Below are 17,373 nucleotides of genomic sequence, written 5' to 3' on the forward strand. Positions count from 1 at the left end.
TTCCCCAGATGAGCACATTTTAATGTTGGCTTCATGAAAGCAGTCAGGATGGACACCAAAGGGGGATTTAGCAGCGTGGAGTTGTCAAGCACACTTTCTTACCATCATGAAGTGGTTGACTTGGTCTTGGGAAGCCATGTGTATATGTGTCTATAAAACTAAAAGGCAACTAGTGGGACAAGAAGCACAGTTATGAAGTAAAACCACCACGATCTAGCCATGGGTGGGAAATTCAGCCCTTGATTTGTTTCATCTGACCTTAAGGCATAGTATGAACTAAACAGAAAATGTTTTATTAAGGTATTGAGACTGGCTTGGATGAGCTCTGTAGAGATACAGCCAGAGGCAGGACACATGGCCCTGCTATGCCTAGGAGACAACTCTGCTATCCAAGAATGAATATTCTAGTTGGATTTAGCAACACACAAAAGTATTAGAGAAAATTACAGAACAAAATGCAGTAGAATCCCCAGATCTTGAAGTTAGAAGGTATGCCCCCGGCACTGACTTAGTCCACTGGTTCCCAAACCTCACCACTCCTGAGGAGCTCTCTGGGGAATTTGAACATAAATGCACATTCTCAGGGCTCTCTCCAGCCTCAGAAGCTCAAAAAATGAGGGGCCTGGAAATCTGAAGGCTTTAGAATACTCCAGAGGGATTCTGAAGCTCAGCCAGCTCATCCAATTCAGCCTCTCCATGAACAAAGAGTGTTTCTGTTAACAACCCTGAAAAGTGACCATCCAGTTGAGGCAGGCATCCCTCAAGTTGGAAGGAACTCACTGTGGAACAAGGCAGTGGGATCCAACATTACTAGAAGATTGGAGTTATTAGAAATCTTTCTTCTGTGGTAATAAAAGGGGCCTTCATTGCTATATCTTCTACACTGGTCTTAGTTTGGCAGTAACACAGACCAAATCTCATTACAACATGGAAGTCCTTCAGATGTTTTAAGCGAGTTCCTCTTCAGTTGGTTCCTTTGTGTGATAGTTCATTTGTTTGTTCGTTTGTTCATTCATTCAGTCCGGACTGTCAGTCTCCTCAAAGATAGGACTTACTGAAGCTGATCATTGCCACATTGCTTCTTGTAGGTTCTGGCCCTTCCTCACGTTCCTATTTGCCTTCTTCCGGGTGAACTCAAGTTTGTCAGCATCAAATATGGTACCCAGCATTGGGGTGCCATGCTGACCATAAGGTCTGACCATCAGAGTCCAATAGGAACAATAGGAGCAGTTGCTTCTGTGTTCTGGCCTCTGGCCTGCTTCTATTGAAGACTGTTCTGAATAATCAAGGGCCCAAACTGATGCAAACAGAAATCTCTGTGGCAAATCAGGAAAGGAAGAGGTCAGTATGGTTGAACTTACCAGGTGTGAGCCAGGTCCTAGTGAATATATGTACCCACTGGAATGGAAAAGAAGACCAGCTTCCTGGTCCTCCAAATGAAGAAACATCAGTTTATTGGATTCCTGATTGCTGCGTCCACCACTGTTTGTGCATATTTTCTGGTCTATATGCCTCCTGTGTCATTGTTCTCCTTGGTAGAATCAGCTCTGACTGTCACACCAAACCCTCTTTTGAGGGTGTGATCATCCTAAACATTCCATCTAAGCAGGTGATATTTTTTCCCCCACACTTGAAGGGAAATACAGTGTCCATTCTTTCTTTGGGGCTGCTTCCTGATATTTGCTTTTCTTTAAAACTGTGATAAGAACATGCATATTTTTAAGAAAGAAAGGCGTAGAAAATTGTGGTATTGAAAGCTGTTAGTAAAGTAAGAGATTCAATTAACTGGTCCCTTGTTGTAAATATACAAGATTGAAAAAAGTTTCCTTGATTTCTTTTCTCTGAATTGACTGGTGGTTTGAACTTAGATATGGGCACATTCCCCTGGTTGGTTAGCAGGATTCCTTTCTAAATTGCGTAAGCAAGCAAAGAAACAAAGAAGGTAGATAGAGAAGACAGCATCAATAGTGGCAGGACTGAAATGGTTCAGGACTCACCTAACCTGGAAACAGGCTTTATTTCAGAACTCTAACATGATCTCTGTAGGTGCTGCTTTTTCTGTTGACACAGTTGGTGATAAAGTGACTCTGTGTTTCTGGAATCAGAATAACCATCTCATAAGCTGCTTCAGTTCCGAGGGGGACCATCTCCAGCAGCAGCAAGTTGAAGACCAGCTAGACTCATTTGGTTCTTTATTAAGCTACACAAGCTCTGGGCCTCGACAGATGAGGATACACAAAAGAGGGGATCATGAGTACCAGCTGTCAGCCACTTATGTCCTGCTAGGACACAGGAAGGCATACAGGTGGAACAGTTTGATGCAGTCCACACCTTGGGGAAGAGCCTGAGCTCATAAGAAGCACTGGAAGAGGGCAAGATCATTAGCAAGGCCTTGGCTGAGTTCGGGAAATGAGATTAGAGCAAGAATACTTGTATTTTTAGGGTTAGGAAGACTTTCAAGAGCCAGGCACGGTGGTGCACGTGGCTCGAGAGGCTGAGACAGGAGAATCACAAGTTTAAAGCCAGCCTCAGCAATAGTGAGGCACTAAGCAACTCAGTGAGAGCCTGTCTCTAAAATCCAAACAGGGCTGTAGATGTGGCTCAGTATTTGAGTGTCCCTGAGTTCAATCTCTGATACACCCCACTCAAAAAAAAAAAAAAAAAAGACTTACAAGAAACACCCTGTAGGTCCTTAACTTTGACTTCAAACAGCTGGCTACCCGGTGTCAGTGGGCCCCAGTGAGCAACCCATTTTTTTTTTTTTCCATTTCAGCTTCAATTATTTCTTGGTAACATCAAAACGGCTTTATTTCATCTTCTTGCCCAGTGTAGGCAGACCAGATTCTAGGTGGGCCCCAGGCTTACCCCAGAAGCCCAGACCTCTGCAAGATGACCAGGCTGCTGGGTAGACCGGACGACGAAGGGGAAGGTTTTGAAGGCTTTCCTGAAGTCCAGATATGCCATGTTTCACAAGTAGCAGTTGATACAGCAAGCAGTCAGTGGGGTGTCACCAGGAGGGGTCCAGATGCTGGCTTGGATGTTGATGCGGATCAAGCAATGGAGAAAAAGATAGAGCCTCCCCAAAACAGGACCGCTGTGAGGTTCCCTGTCGAAACTCTCTTGATTCTGTCATTTTCAAAGAGGAAATTGACCCCATACCATTCCTGGTCCGTTTGTACTGTCATACCATAGGATAGAAACTTTGATTTCATAAGATGCTGGTGATCCCTGTAAAATGAAAGTGTTCTTTGATGATAAGACAGAACTCCCCTCCTTTTCCCCAGCTTTCACACCCAGATGGAAATGTGGGGGGGCAGGGGCCAGGGATTTGAGGTTGTTCCCTGGGCCAAGTGCAGCTCTAATCAGAGGCAGGAAATGTTTATTTGAGTTTTATTGGGTGAGTCATTTTGGTGCAGCTTTAGGTCACTTTAAACTTGGGCCATCCTATTTAAGTCAAATAATCCTAATTTTACGCAATTAGAAACAAACATCATGTGTACATGAGTGAAGTTTAGATCTTCTCAACCAGCAGATGAGATAGTGTGGAGTTTTTGCTATTTGGTCAATTCTCATTTGGTTAAGGGTTTCCGAGAAAAAAAGGCATCTCTCTTTTTACCAAAAGCAGGTTTAGCTCCACCCTCTTTGGCTTCTAGAAGATCATTATAAGAAATGGCCATGTCTACATACAGTGGACTATTACTTAGCCTTTATTATTTAGTCCTACCATGTGCAATGACATGGATGAAGCTGGAGAACATTCTGCTAAGTGAACTAAGCTAGATTTAGAAGGCCAGGTACTACATCATAGCACTTACATCATGTATCTAAAATAGTTGAACTTATAAAAGCAGGAAATAAAGTGGTGGTTGCCAGGAACTGGGAGAGGGAGACTCAGGAGGTGTCAGTTGAAGTTTTACTTACATGAGTAAGTCCTTGAGATCCGTGCAGTGACAACCAGAGTCACCAATACTCTATTATATGTATAAAATGTTGCTAAGAAGGTAGTTTTTATGTTATGTTCTGTCACAAACACACAGATAATAAAGAGGGTGGGAGGACACTTTGGGACATGATGGACATGTTTGTGGCATCAAATGTGGTTAGGGTTCCCCTAGGGTATACTTATCTCCAAGCTTACTAAGTTCTGTACATGAACTATGGACAGCTTTTTTATGTCAATCATACCTCAATCATGTGGTTTTTCTTTTTTTAATTTTTAATTGATTTTTTAAAAAAATAAATGACAGCAGAATGCATTACAATTCTTATTATACATATACAGCACAATTTTTCACATCTCTGATTGTATACAAAGTATGTTCACACCAATTCATGTCTTCATACACGTACTTTGGATAATGATGTCCATCACATTCCACCATCCTTGCTAATCCCATGCCCCCTCCCTCCCCCCCCCACCTGCCCTATTTAGAGTTCGTCTGTTCCTCCAATGCTCCCCCTCCCTACCCCACTATGAATCAGCCTCCTTATATCAGAGAAAACATTCGGTATTTTGTGGGAGTGGGATTGGCTAACCTCACTTAGCATTATCTTATCCAACTCCATCCATTTACCTGCAAATGCCATGATTTTATTCTCTTTTATTGCTGAGTAATATTCCATTGTATTTATATGCCACATTTTCTTTATCCATTCATCTATTGAAGGTCATCTAGGTTGGTTCCACAGTTTAGCTATTGTGAATTGTGCTGCTATAAACATTGATGTGGCTGGGTCCCTCTAGTATGCTGTTTTTAAGTCCTTTGAGTATAGACCAAGGAGAGGGATAGCTGGGTCAAATGGTGGTTCCAGTGGTTTTTCTTTAAAAGAAGTGGATAAAAATAATGGTGTTGTATTCAGAAAGAAAAAGAGCCATGTAGAAGTCAATTTTATATTTCCCATACTTCTGTTGGTATTGATGAAATTGGTCATTACTATAGGAACTTGGTTGCCATGACCCTGAATTTGGTGAAGGACTACAAGGTCATTATATCTGAGTGAGACTTGTAACACTAGGAGGTGGAAGGAGGAGTAGGCCTATTAGAGAAGGGCTGAGAATGTGGGGAAATAGAAAAACATCATTGAGATGAGTATTGTTGTTATTGCATAGGAACATTCATATTGCTAATGATAATTATCACTCAGAGGAGACGATTTCACTCTCTGAATTGGCGAGACTCTTCCGTTTGCTTATCCACACTGACCTCCCGACGGCACACAGTGGCTGATGTGTGACAGCCATTAATCGAGGCTCTGCTGGTGTGCAGGGACGGGGCCGTGTCGGCACGCGGTGTGTCAGCTTCCGAGTGGGAAGGCCCCACGTGATGCTCACTGTTTGCTTACTGTAATGGTGACTGTTCTATCTGTGGCTCAACATCCAGAAATGAGCACATAAAATTCATGTGGTGAAGTTTCCCAAAGTGGTTGCGTCTTTTCTTTGCTAAACCGAGGAAATGTAATGATGAGAAAAAAAAGGTGGCCTGATTTTTTGTTTATTTTGTTTTTCACTTTTCTTTCCTCTTTCTGCTTTCTCTTTCTCTTTCTCACTCTTTCCTTCCTTCCTTCCTCCCACCCTCCCTCCCTCCTGCCTTTCTTTCTTTCTTTCATCAGCCTAGGGATGGAGGTTAGTGGTACAGTCACTTTCCTACCATGCACAAGCCCTGGATTCAATCCCCAGCACTGCAAAACCAAGCCAACAAAACAAAAAAGAAGAAATAAACATTTTTAAGATAATATTTAATATAAAATTGAGATAGTAGAAATGGAATTGCTTTGTCCTACCTTGTTCTAATCCATTTTTCAAAAATGATTTTTCTTAAATGACTATTAATTATGTCATTTTTTAAAAACTCAGACTGCCAGCATTCTTATTGGCCACTTCGTTTTTGATTATCTCTACTTTCTTTCCAACAATGCACAGTGGGCCAGTCTGTCTCCTTCAGAGGCACCCCCAGACTCTTTCATACCTGTGTCATGGGTTTCCAAACCTGTTCCTAGATGTAAAAAACAAAACAAAAAAACTAATCATCTTTTGTCTTGTTTCTTTACGGAGCTCATCCTGCCTGCCTTCCTCATTCCCACCTGAGGGTTTACCTCTGCTCAGTTTTCCCTTCAAGGCTGAGCTTCAAACTTGCAGGGCCTTCTTGTCCTCCCACCTAACATTGTCTAAGACTTTACTCAAGGGCAGGCTTTCCTCCATTTCAGGTTATCTCAACCAAATTCCCATAGCCATGCCAGTTCCACCATTATGGAAAACACACAGGAAGAGTTTTCATACATCTTTCTCCTGCGATGATCTTCTATGAGTGATAAGGCCTGGGTGACCTATCACTGTTCTTTATGACAGTCAAGGAGATAGAAACAAGACACAAAGGTTTCACAGTCTGAGTCGACACCAGAGAGTTTAGTACACACTGATGGAGCGTCCTGTGTGCTCCAGGGTTTCCTGTGTTCCATTTATAGCTCTCAGAAACCAGAAACATCATTTTCCATATCCCCTCACCATCGGAGAGCAGAGAGCCCAGGACAGACCTGGTGACAGGTTAGATGATATGCATGAGGAAGAGGAAAAGAGACATTTCAGAACATGAAATGAAGGGTTGGAGATGTAGCTCAGTGGTAGAACTCTTGCTGGGCTGCACAAGGCCCTGGGTTTGAACCCCAGCACCACACTAAAAAAAAAAAAAAGATTAAAAAAACAGAACGCCGTGAGGACCCACGTCTTCCTTAGGTGCACATACGTCACTGACATATCCGAGGCATGCTGTTCCAAGTCTGGGCTTTTGTTGGGCACTCAAGTGAAATTGACTTAAAAGCGATAGAATCTTTGCACATATAAACAGCCAACAACTGGTGGAGAACGTGTGTCCAAACAAACCCAATTGGCAGGACACGCAGTGCCACTGGGAGGAAGTCTCTGGCTCTCTATCACACCTTCAGGGATGAAGTGGGCGGGCCTGGTCTTCCCTTCAAAGACAGGAGAGGCTAATGCTCTGGGAAAATGGAGCCCAATGGGAATCTCAAACATACGCTGTGGCCCTTCCAGCTTAGTGGCCAGTGTCCACTATTCTTACCCTCCATGGCCATGACACATAATCGCTTTCCTAATTTTATTATTTTCCTTGCTATCACAAGACCATAACTTTTTAGACATTCAGGGGAGATTAAGGGAGGAGGAGGTAGAATAAAGCCTTTAAAATCTTTGATTACCTCAGAAAACATATTTGCTTACTTTACCAGGAAGTTGGTTTTTCGTTTTGTTTTCTACCGATGCCAAGAGGGGATTAATGAGTGGCCGATGGGTTTGCCAGCTTTCTTTTGATTTCAGTTTATATAATTAAGCAGTTCCCAGAATGACTGGAGCTTCTCCCTCTGCGTCAAAACGTGCTTCTCAAATAAGTTGGAGTTAGAGGTCAGCGACAATCCAAACTCACTGCAGAGCAAGAAGGGGAAGGCTTCCTGGCTTTGAAATACCCCTAATACATAAAGAGGGTTGATTGTGCTCTGGGGGCATGCTCACTGAGCTGTTGAGAAGAAATCAGGGTTAAACTAAACTCAGAATAGCTCAAGATGAGGTGAATTAACAAAAGAAGTAACCAGAGAAACCAACTCTGGTTTACTTTTGAATTTCTAGCTGCGGGAACTTTGGCCACGTTCAAGAATATAGGCATGAGCCTGTAATCTCAGAGACCTGGGAGGCTGAGGCAGGAGGATCACAAGTGGGAGGCTCACCTGGGCAACTTAGCTAGACCCTGTCTGAAAATTAAAAATGAAAAGGGTTGGTGATGGAGCTCAGTTCAATCCCCCCAGATTAAAAAAAAAAAATACAGGCATAGAACAGGAACACAGGTATACCAGACCCCACCATGGGCCAGGCTCAGTTCTGGCTGCTGGAGATATAGTAAGGAACTCGAACAACCAGGATTGCTCCTCTCACGATGGTCAGTGGAATGAGCAGGCTTGGGCGGGATGGTGGTCATGGTGATGGCGGAAACGGAGAGGTGTAGGGCAACAGGAGAGGTGCAGAGACACAAGAGGTAGGAGCAGAAAGGTTTGGAGATGAATTTGAGAGATGAGGGAGAGGGAGGATCAGTCGAACTTGCGATCCTCTTGCCTCAGCCTCCTGTGTTGCTGGGGTTACAGGTGTGCACCACCACACCTGGGTCTTTTCAGGAGTCTCTAAATCCCTTAAAAAGACAGGCCAGAATTACCAGCAGTCTTTGCTGTCTGGAGCATTCACATTCCTGAGGGAGAAAATCATGAATCAATTACACAATAAAACCTCGTCTGGGCTGAATCTCATAATAACAAGTGTAGCACATCATGGGAGGACTTGACCTTGTCATTGGAAAGCTTCCCCAAAGAATAGTTGACTGCACTGTTATAAGTCTATAGGACGAGGAAGGATTCATCATGAGAGGAGATTAGTCAAGGTCCTGGGGCAGAGGCAACAAGGGCTAGCTGGAAGGCAAAGACTCGGAAGATTGTAGAGTCCTTGAAGCTATTTATTCTAAGAGTAACAAGAAGGCTTTTAAAGAACTAAACAGAGGGGCTGGGGTGGTGGCTCAGTGGTAGAGTGCTTGCCTAGTATGTGTGAGGCACTGGGTTCAATTCTTAGCACTGCATATAAATAAATAAAATAAAGGTCCATTGACAACTAAAAAATATTTATTTAAAAAAGAAAGAATTAAACAGTAAAGTGAGAGAGAAAAGGGGTTAAGTTACAACTGGGTTTCCCGTCCAGCAGAGTCCCTCTGCCTATAGAATGACTAGCATGTGGATGGGGTGCTGGAATAAATGTGGGGGACATCGCTAAGAGTCAATGCAAGGATCTAGATAAGACAGAGATGCCAGTCACTTGGCGGGGATGATGGTCATGGAAATGGAGAGGTGCAGGCCAAGGTGAGAGGTGCAGAGACACAAGAGGTAGGAGCAGCAAGGCTCGGTGATGGATGTGAGGGATGAGGGAGAGGGAGGATCAAGCTTGACTTCCAGGTTTCTGACTTAGAAAATTGGCTGAAGGGTGTAGGCCTGCCCTGAGCCAGGCAGCCCTGGCCAACGGCCAGTCTGTTAGGGAAAATCATGGAGTCTGTTTCAACATGTTGGTCTGAGTGGCTGTGAGGCATCTGGGGGAGGGCAGAAACACTCTTGGATAAGTGAAACTGAAGCCCGGAGGAGAGGTTTAAGTTTGGGAGTCATCCGTGTAGAGGACCTAGGAACTGTGGGTGTGGACAAGGTCACCCAGCAGCAGAGCAGGGAAACAAGAGGGCTGGGTCCTGGTCCTGTGGGGTTCCCGCACTTCATGGTTGGGAGGAGGAGAAGCATATAAGAGAGGGAGGGAGAAGAACCCCTGGGGTTCTTCTCCTGAAAGCCACAAAGCAGTGTTGGTTGGAAGAGGAGGTAATTAGGGAAGAAAGTCATGGGGAGGTTAGCAAAAAAAAAAAACAAAAAACAAAAAAAAAAACACTTGATAATAATGCTAATAATGCTAAGGGCTACTATACTCTCTGTAACAATAGACATGGGTAATCTTTATGGAGCATCAACTATGAACCAGGCATTTTAACATGGAATTTAATCCTCACAAGAAGCCCGTAAGGCAGGTCCTATTATCTTCAGTTCTACAGGTCAGGAAACTGAGCCCTGAGAGAGATGAAGTCATTTGCCTGAGGTTACACAAGCAGGGAGTGATGAAGTCGAGGTGGGAGTTTTTTTTCTCACTCCACAGCCCCAAAGCTTCAATGCCGTGTATCCAATGTTGTAGAATAAAAATGAGCCGGGAAAGAGGGCGGGAAAGGGAGGATTTCCCCCTTTAGAGAATTGCATTCTTTCAAATACAGTCAAGGAAATACTCCATTGTTCCTGCAGCCGAGTTCAGGGTGGGTGGCTCTGGAGGGCGTTGCAGTGGCTGTTTCTCATGGTGTGGTTCAGCTTGTGGGCAGTGTGAAGTGGACGCTGCTGCTCTACTTGTCATGTGCAAGGCATGCCCCCAGTGCTCTAGAGCAGAGCTTCTCAAAGTGTGGTCCCTGGACCAGCAGCATCAACATCACCCGGATGCAGATGTACAGGCTCCACTCCAGATCTTCAGAAATCTGGGGGAATCCGTGATCTAGTTAACCTTGTGTGATTCTGATGCAAAGTTGGAGAACTCCTGTTCTTGGGAGAATCCTTAAAAAGACAAAAAGGACTGTCGTATAATCCACAATCAACCACACAGATATAAAATACCTTGACAAAAGCCAGATAGAGCCCATGATTTTCAACCCTGGCCACACTTTGAAATCACCTGGGGAGCCTGGGTTCCCCGCCACTTAGAGATATTGATTTTGTTGGGGTGGAGTGGGCCTGAACATTTTGTTTCCTCTATCCATGTTTTTCTATTTAATCGGTGCATTATCGTTGCACATAATGATGGGATTTGTTACATATGGGACATGCACATAATATAACAATTTTATTTGGCCAATATCACACTCCCCAGCACTTCCTCCCTCTGTCTTTACTTCCCAACCCCTGGTCCCTTTCCTCTACTGATCTCCCTTTGATTTTCATGAGATCCCTGTCTCCCCTTACCTTTTTTCCCCCCCTTTCCTCTGTAGCTTCCAACATATGAGAGAAAAAAAATATGACCCTTGACCTTCTGAAAGGTTTGCTTAACATCATGTCTCAAGTTCTATCCACTTTTCTGCAAGTGACATAATTTCATTTTTCTTTTATGACTGAATCAAACTCCATTGTGTATATATATATACCACATTTTCTTTAACCATTCTTCCATTGATGGACACCTAGACTGGTTTCATAGTTTACTGAGCATTGGTTTTTGAAAAAAAGGTTTGGATGCAGAAGGGATGACTGCATGAACAGTCAGCAAGGCAGCTACTTCACCCTGGGGAGAAAATGAGGCAGGCCTTGAAAGGGAAATATAACAACTCAAGGAAGAGAAATTTAGCCCTTAACCCTTCTTGAATACCAGCAAGTCTGAGTAATTCCAGAGATATGGTCAGGACATTTATTGACTCTGGGATTATTGCCTGTAACGTAATAGATATACTTCATGAATAAAGAAAGTACCCTTGGTAATTTTTACTCAGTCTTAATGAAAAACAATGTGCTCCGGGAAGCTTCAGTTAGCCTGTGTATTAAGGATGCACTCTGGCCCTGTGACCTCTCACACCGTTGTTGTTAACCTTCCTCCCAGCTGATCTGATCTGTTTGCTGGCCCCTGGACATGATCACTCTGTTTCCAAGTCCTGGAATTTGTTCCTGCCTCCCCTACCTTCTCTTTCTCTCAAGAAAAAAGCCCATCCCTCCCGCTTCCATGACAACAAGTGGTCCTTTCTCTAAATTCTTTCTATACCCAGTGTAACTTTGCTCCTGTGGTTTAAAAATCATTCTTTCCATCTCCCATCTGCACCCCTGAATTATAACCCCCACTCTCCCCAGGGCAGTGATATACTTCATTGCCTGTCTAGCACAGCATTCCTTAGAAAATAGTCATCAAAAAACTGTGCAAGGGAGGCACAGTGGTATACTCCATAATCATAGCTACTCAAGAGGCCGAGGCAGGAGGGTCTCAAGCTTGAGGCCCAGCCTCAGAAACTTAGTGAGACCTGTCTCTAAGTAAAAATAAAATGAGCTGGGGATGGATTCAGTAGTAGAGTGCTACTGGGTTCAATTCCCAGTGTTACAAAAATAATAATAAATAAATAAGAAAGAGAAGGAGAAGATGGAGAAAGAGGAGGAGAAGGAGTATGAGGAGGAGGATGAGGAGAGGAGGAAGAAGAAGGAAGAGGGAGAGGAGCAGAAGAAGAAGAAGAAAGGGGGAAGAGAGAGAGAGAGAGAGAGAGAGAGAGAGAGAGAGAGAGAGAGAAATGAAAAAAGAAACTGCCAAAGTGAATTTTAGTATATCCTCTCCCCATGTTACCATAGATTGCAGATAAGGAAGTGCCACCCTCAGTGAAGTCTGGCAGTGTCTTGGGTCTTCCTGAAGCCTGAGGGAGGATTCATAGGAATCCTAGAGGGAATATCTTCCAAAGCAGAAAGTGGCCCTCCCAGGGGACGGGAGGTCTCACAGCCATTATCATTTATTGTTGTAAAATTGATGGCAAGGTATTTCACATTACAGTCTTCTAAATTTCCTAGGACTTCCGTAACAAATTTCCACAAACTTAATTGGCTTAACCCAACAGAATTCATCCTCTCACATTTCTAGAGACCACAAGTTTGAGAGAGCATTCCTGAGCCACAGTCCAGAGGTCAGCGTGCCAGGCTGTTCTCCCTCCAGAGGCTCCAGCCTCTGGCCACTGCCTGCGTTCTTGGACTTGTGGTTGCAGACGCTCGAGTCTCTGCCTCCATTGTCCCACTGCCTCCCCATGCTCCCCAAATCTCCCTTTACCTCCCTCTTGGAAGGACACTAGTGATTGCCCAGGGCCCACCCCAGTGATCCAGCCGAGTCTCTTCTCAGAATCCCCGACTTCGTCACATCTGCAGTATACTCTTTCTCCTATTAAGAGCCACACATTCCAGGGATTAAGGCCTGGGCATCTTTTGGAAGATCATTATTCAGTCTACCCGAAAGAAACCCAGTGCTTCCAAAAAGACAAAGGCTTGTCCAGAGCCACACCTCAAGTTATGACCAGAATCAAAGGCCTGGTTTCTCCTTTCTGACAATTTAAATAAGACAGAGAACAAAGGTTTTATTGTTGTGGTGGTTGGGTTTTGTTTGTTTGTTTGTTTTGGTATCAGGGATTGAATCCAGAGGCACCTGCCACGGAGCCACATCCTCAGCCTTTTTTATTGTTTGAGACAGAGTCTTGCTAAGTGGCTGAGGGTCTTGCTAAGACGCTGAGGCTAGCCTCAAACTTGCAATCTTCCTGCCTCAGCCTCTCAAGTAGCAGGGATGACAGGCATGTGCCTCCCCACCCAGCAAGAAATAAGTTTTTAAATCACACTCTGTACCCTAACTTATGTGCTTCATTCCTTTGTCCTCTTGCTGGCTCCTGTGCTCCCAGCATTTACCCACCTTTGAGCCTTCCTGCCCCTTGAGCCCTGGTTGTCACCCCTGGCTCACAGCATAGTGGCCTGTGTAGACAGGCTGCCACAAAATGACCTAAATGGCATTTTCTTCTCTCCCTGCAGGACCGCCTCTTTTTCGTCATGGAATATGTGAATGGTGGAGACCTCATGTTCCAGATTCAGCGCTCCCGAAAATTTGACGAGCCTCGTTCACGATTCTATGCTGCCGAGGTCACGTCGGCCCTCATGTTCCTGCACCAGCATGGCGTGATCTACAGGTAGCTCCTTCTCTCCTCTTTCCTGAAAGCCAAAGAGTAAAGACTTCTCCAGCCACTTGAACTTGGCTCTTTTCCCAACTGGTCTCCCAGCAACTGGCTTTAGATGAGTTGTTTGTTCTAATTTGCTTACAGAAGACTTTTGGGGGGACTGTTTGTCACTGTGAATGTTAATATTTGAATGGTCCCTGGAGATTTGACCCACTGTTTGTGCCAGTTTTGATTTAAAGCTCAGAGATGACATTTAAAGGCTTGGCGCCGAGTGACCTTGGGGCGACTTTCATTTCTCTCTCTCCCCCACCGGCTTCCTTGAGCATCAGGGCATCCTCTTGGCTTTTTCCTTCTGTGCCATGAACTTCCTCCCCTTCCCGATCTTTTGCCACTTCCTGAGTTTGTTTGGCTCAGTTGTCTCCAGCTGATAGAATCAGGGAAGGGGGAGTTGCTCCAAGGGGACTGGGGAGGGGGGGTTATGATCTAGGATGGGGGAGGGGAGTGGGAACTAGACATTACCCAACAGGAAGTGACATTTTACAGATTGTCCAGTCCTTTATTACTGCCCAATTCCTTCCAAGAAACACACACACACACACACACACACACACACACACACACACTTTCCGGTAACGGAGCATAACTGTTTAGGCAGGCTTTTCTGTGAGGTCAAGAATTCTGGGAGGAGTAAATATTTATAATTAGCAACAAGGACATTGAAGTTCCCTGAGGTTTTTTTTTTTTTTTTTTTTCCCAGTGACTATCAATATCTTTACTTGGTCTTTGCCTCCTCATTTTTTTGTTTTTTTAATTGGGTGGAAGAGCAGCTGTCTTGGTTTAACTTAGAACTTAGTTACTTAACCTAAAGTTTTCTAACCTGCCCTTGAGAGCAATGGCCTGAGTAAATGTTCTTTGCGGGGTTCTGGTCAACCCCACCCCAGGCTTCCCTTCCTTCTGTCATCTCTCAACTTCCTAATGCAAGGAAAAAATAGTGAATGGTTCTCCCCAGCCCACATAACAAAGCCCATACTTTTTATCGTGCTATCATGGCCCTCCACAATGGAGCCCATGTATTTATTTCCTATTGTCTATATAACCCATAACCACAAACAGAGGCTTCGGACAGCACCCATTTATTATCTCCTTGTTTTGCAGGAGCCCAGCTCACCAGCATCCTGTGTTCAGGGTCTCACAGGGCTGTGATTGAGGTGTCAGCTAGGCTGCATTCTCCTCTGAAGTTTGAGCTGCTATTCCAAGCCCATGTGCTGATGGCAGAATTCTTTTCCTTGCAGCCTTAGAACTCATGTGGCTTGCTTCTGCAAGGCCAGCAAGAGAGTCTTTCCTGCTTCAAGTCACTAACTTCAGAGAAGTCCTGGACCCTTATTGATTTATTTACTTGTTTTGCTATGTGAGGGGTGGAACCCAGGGCCTTGTGCATGCCAGGCAAATGTTCTATCTCTGAGCTACACCCCCCAACCCAGGCCCACCGAAGGAACCTTAATTATATCTACAAAAATCTCTGTACCTTTGCCATATAATGTAACGTAATCACAATAGTGACATCACATCTTTTTTGCCTACTCCATTTGTTAAAAGTGAAATCATAGGTTGCATCTACTCCAGGGAAGTAGCTGGAGTGGGTAACTGGGGTGTGGCTCATTGGGAGTCATCTCAGGTAGTGTCTGGCACAGCCCAGTATACCCTTCTCACCCCAATTCTAACAATGCCTTGTTTTGAAGCCACCAGCCCAGAGGCCACTTGCAATGCTATCTGCCTGGCCCCATCATCCTGTGTGACTCTCTCTATCCCTCGCGCTGTCGTTGGTGAATGAATTGCAATTTGATGCTCTCATTGCTGCACCTGCTGTTAGCAGTAGACCTCCACATGTGTCCTTCACTAAGTTGCAAACTCTCCAAAGGGCCACTTCTTCTTTTTAAACCCTTATCTTGTTGTTCTTATTCTTCATCTTCTTGCCTTGCACACAATTTATATCAAATATGACTGTTGACTTCAATTAGTCTTAAACTCTAATCTTTGCCACCAAAGCAATTTGAAAGCTAGTTAGAGATGTGGAAAGATCATCCATGCTACTTGTCAGTGCCTGGTGACAAGAAAAATTGCCATTCCTTGGGATGTCTCCCTAATACCATCCCTGTTAGAGCAGGTACAAGTCATCCACAGTTTACTAGCAAAGATAGAGACTCTGGAATAATTGGTCCAAGGTCATTCTTGGTAAGTGGCAGGAATATTAAGTGTAAAATAAGTATAAAGTGTGTAATACTCACACTTAAGAGTATTAAGTGTGACATTTCCTGCTGTGCATGTGACACTTGTTAGGATGCCTTTTCAAGTCCAACTCCAAGCTCTTTAACTTATTATTCTAGGTGCTCCAGAACTTGACCTTCCCTTATATTTCTGCTTCCCTCTCACCACACCTGTGACCACTTTTGCTCTTTTGGCTTCTATGAACTATTCTCTCTTCATCTCTCTGGTGTTCTCCTTTCCCTGATCATGGCAGAACCTGGGCTGGCTCCTTACCTTCCTGTCTCATTCTTTAAATGCAACTTTTCTGCAGGACCCTTCACCCCTCTTTATTCTTACCCCAAATATTCTCCCTGGGCAATTCCAACCTTCCCATGGCTTGGAATGGCTTCTATATGCCCCACGATTCTCTGATCTCTATAGCTAGCTCCCAGGTTCTCCCCAGAACCCAAACAAAAGCAGTTCCTCACATGTATCCTACCCTCTTGGTTCTCCAAATTATTTGCTATTCTACCCCAAATACTCATCTCTACCTCTTGAAGCTTGACCTTTAAGGCCCTCTTCCCTCTTTCCCTGGAAGATTTTTAACAGTTTATTGACAACTCACTCCCTGACTCTTGGTTTTCCACCCTCCCAGTCTGTCCTCCAACCCCGCTGTTGCTGCTCAGTGTTATTTTAAAGCTGATTGCCATATGGTCCCTTCTTAGCATCCTTTGACCCTTATAAGAGAAAGCCCAACCCCCTGCGTGGACTCAGACTCCCTGCCACCCTGGCACTGTGCAGCTCTGTGGCTTGGGCATGGATGGAAGTGAAGGGTATGGCAGTGAGTGGGAACAGCATCTAGCCCCACTCTATTTGCGTGAGTAGCTTCAACCTCAAGAAAGAGGTGTTTTTGTTTTTCTTCCCAAAGGTGTCTTTTTGTGTATCTTAGGTCATTTTGTGCAGTTACAACAGAATAACTGAGTGGGTCATTTATAAAAGACAGAGCTTTCTTGGCCCACAGTTCTAGAGGCTAGGAAATTCAAGAACAAGGCGTCAGCATCTGATGAGACTTTCTTGCTGTGTCATAATATGGTGGAAGGCACCATGTGATCCAAGACCAAAAACAATGGTGGAAAGAGGAAGGGAGGGCGGAGATGAGGGGCTTATGCAAGATAAGGTAAGCTCACTCTGGGGACAATGGCATTGGTCCACTCATGAGCCAGAGCCCACATAACTTAAATGCCTCTGAAAGGTCCTACCTCCCAGTACCATCACAATGGCAGTTAAGTTTCAAGGTGAGCTTTAGCATTGTGTTTCTCACAAAGACACCTCATGTGCTAACAGGGCCCGAGTGGCCCCTGATGATCTTTTGAATTCTATCAGCACCCTAAACATGGATCCTACCCTCTTAGTTCTCCAGATTACTTGCTATTCTACTGCAAATACTGTTCTCTTTCATTTCTCTGTGCCTTTGTTCCCTCTGGCCCTGGGATTCCCTTGTCTTAATGATTGTTTCCCAATTCACATCCAGGATCTGTCTCAGAGTCCCAGGTTTAAAAAAAAAAAATACCAATTCCATAATACTAGAGGAGGGGAAATAGATAAGGGTATAGATTAAAAAAAAAGAATGGTCACGGGTTGATGATTGCTGAAGCCGAATGATAGGTATTTGGAGGTCATTCTTTCATCTACTTCTGTGTATTTTTTGCCACAATGACAACAGAATGCAGATAGATCCCAGCGTAACACACCTAGAGCCTTTGATTTCATAGGTCTGCTATGGGTTCAGGAATCTATGTACTTTTAAAATGTTCTCCAGAGGGTTGGGGTAGGGGGCAGAGCTCTA

The 17,373-nt window shown here is 44.3% G+C and overlaps 1 protein-coding gene across 1 annotated transcript in view; it reads left to right on the top strand.

Moving 5' to 3' along the window:
• The window catches only part of Prkce (protein kinase C epsilon), a 477,543-nt gene that overhangs the window by 374,303 nt on the left and 85,867 nt on the right, over positions 1-17,373 (top strand). Inside the window, exon 11 of the mRNA XM_026385723.2 lies at positions 13,141-13,295. Coding sequence (XP_026241508.1) covers positions 13,141-13,295 — 155 coding nt within the window. The remainder of the gene's footprint in view (positions 1-13,140; positions 13,296-17,373) is intronic.

This window comes from Urocitellus parryii, chromosome 12 (assembly GCF_045843805.1).
Source record: "Urocitellus parryii isolate mUroPar1 chromosome 12, mUroPar1.hap1, whole genome shotgun sequence".
Lineage (NCBI taxonomy): Eukaryota > Metazoa > Chordata > Mammalia > Rodentia > Sciuridae > Urocitellus > Urocitellus parryii.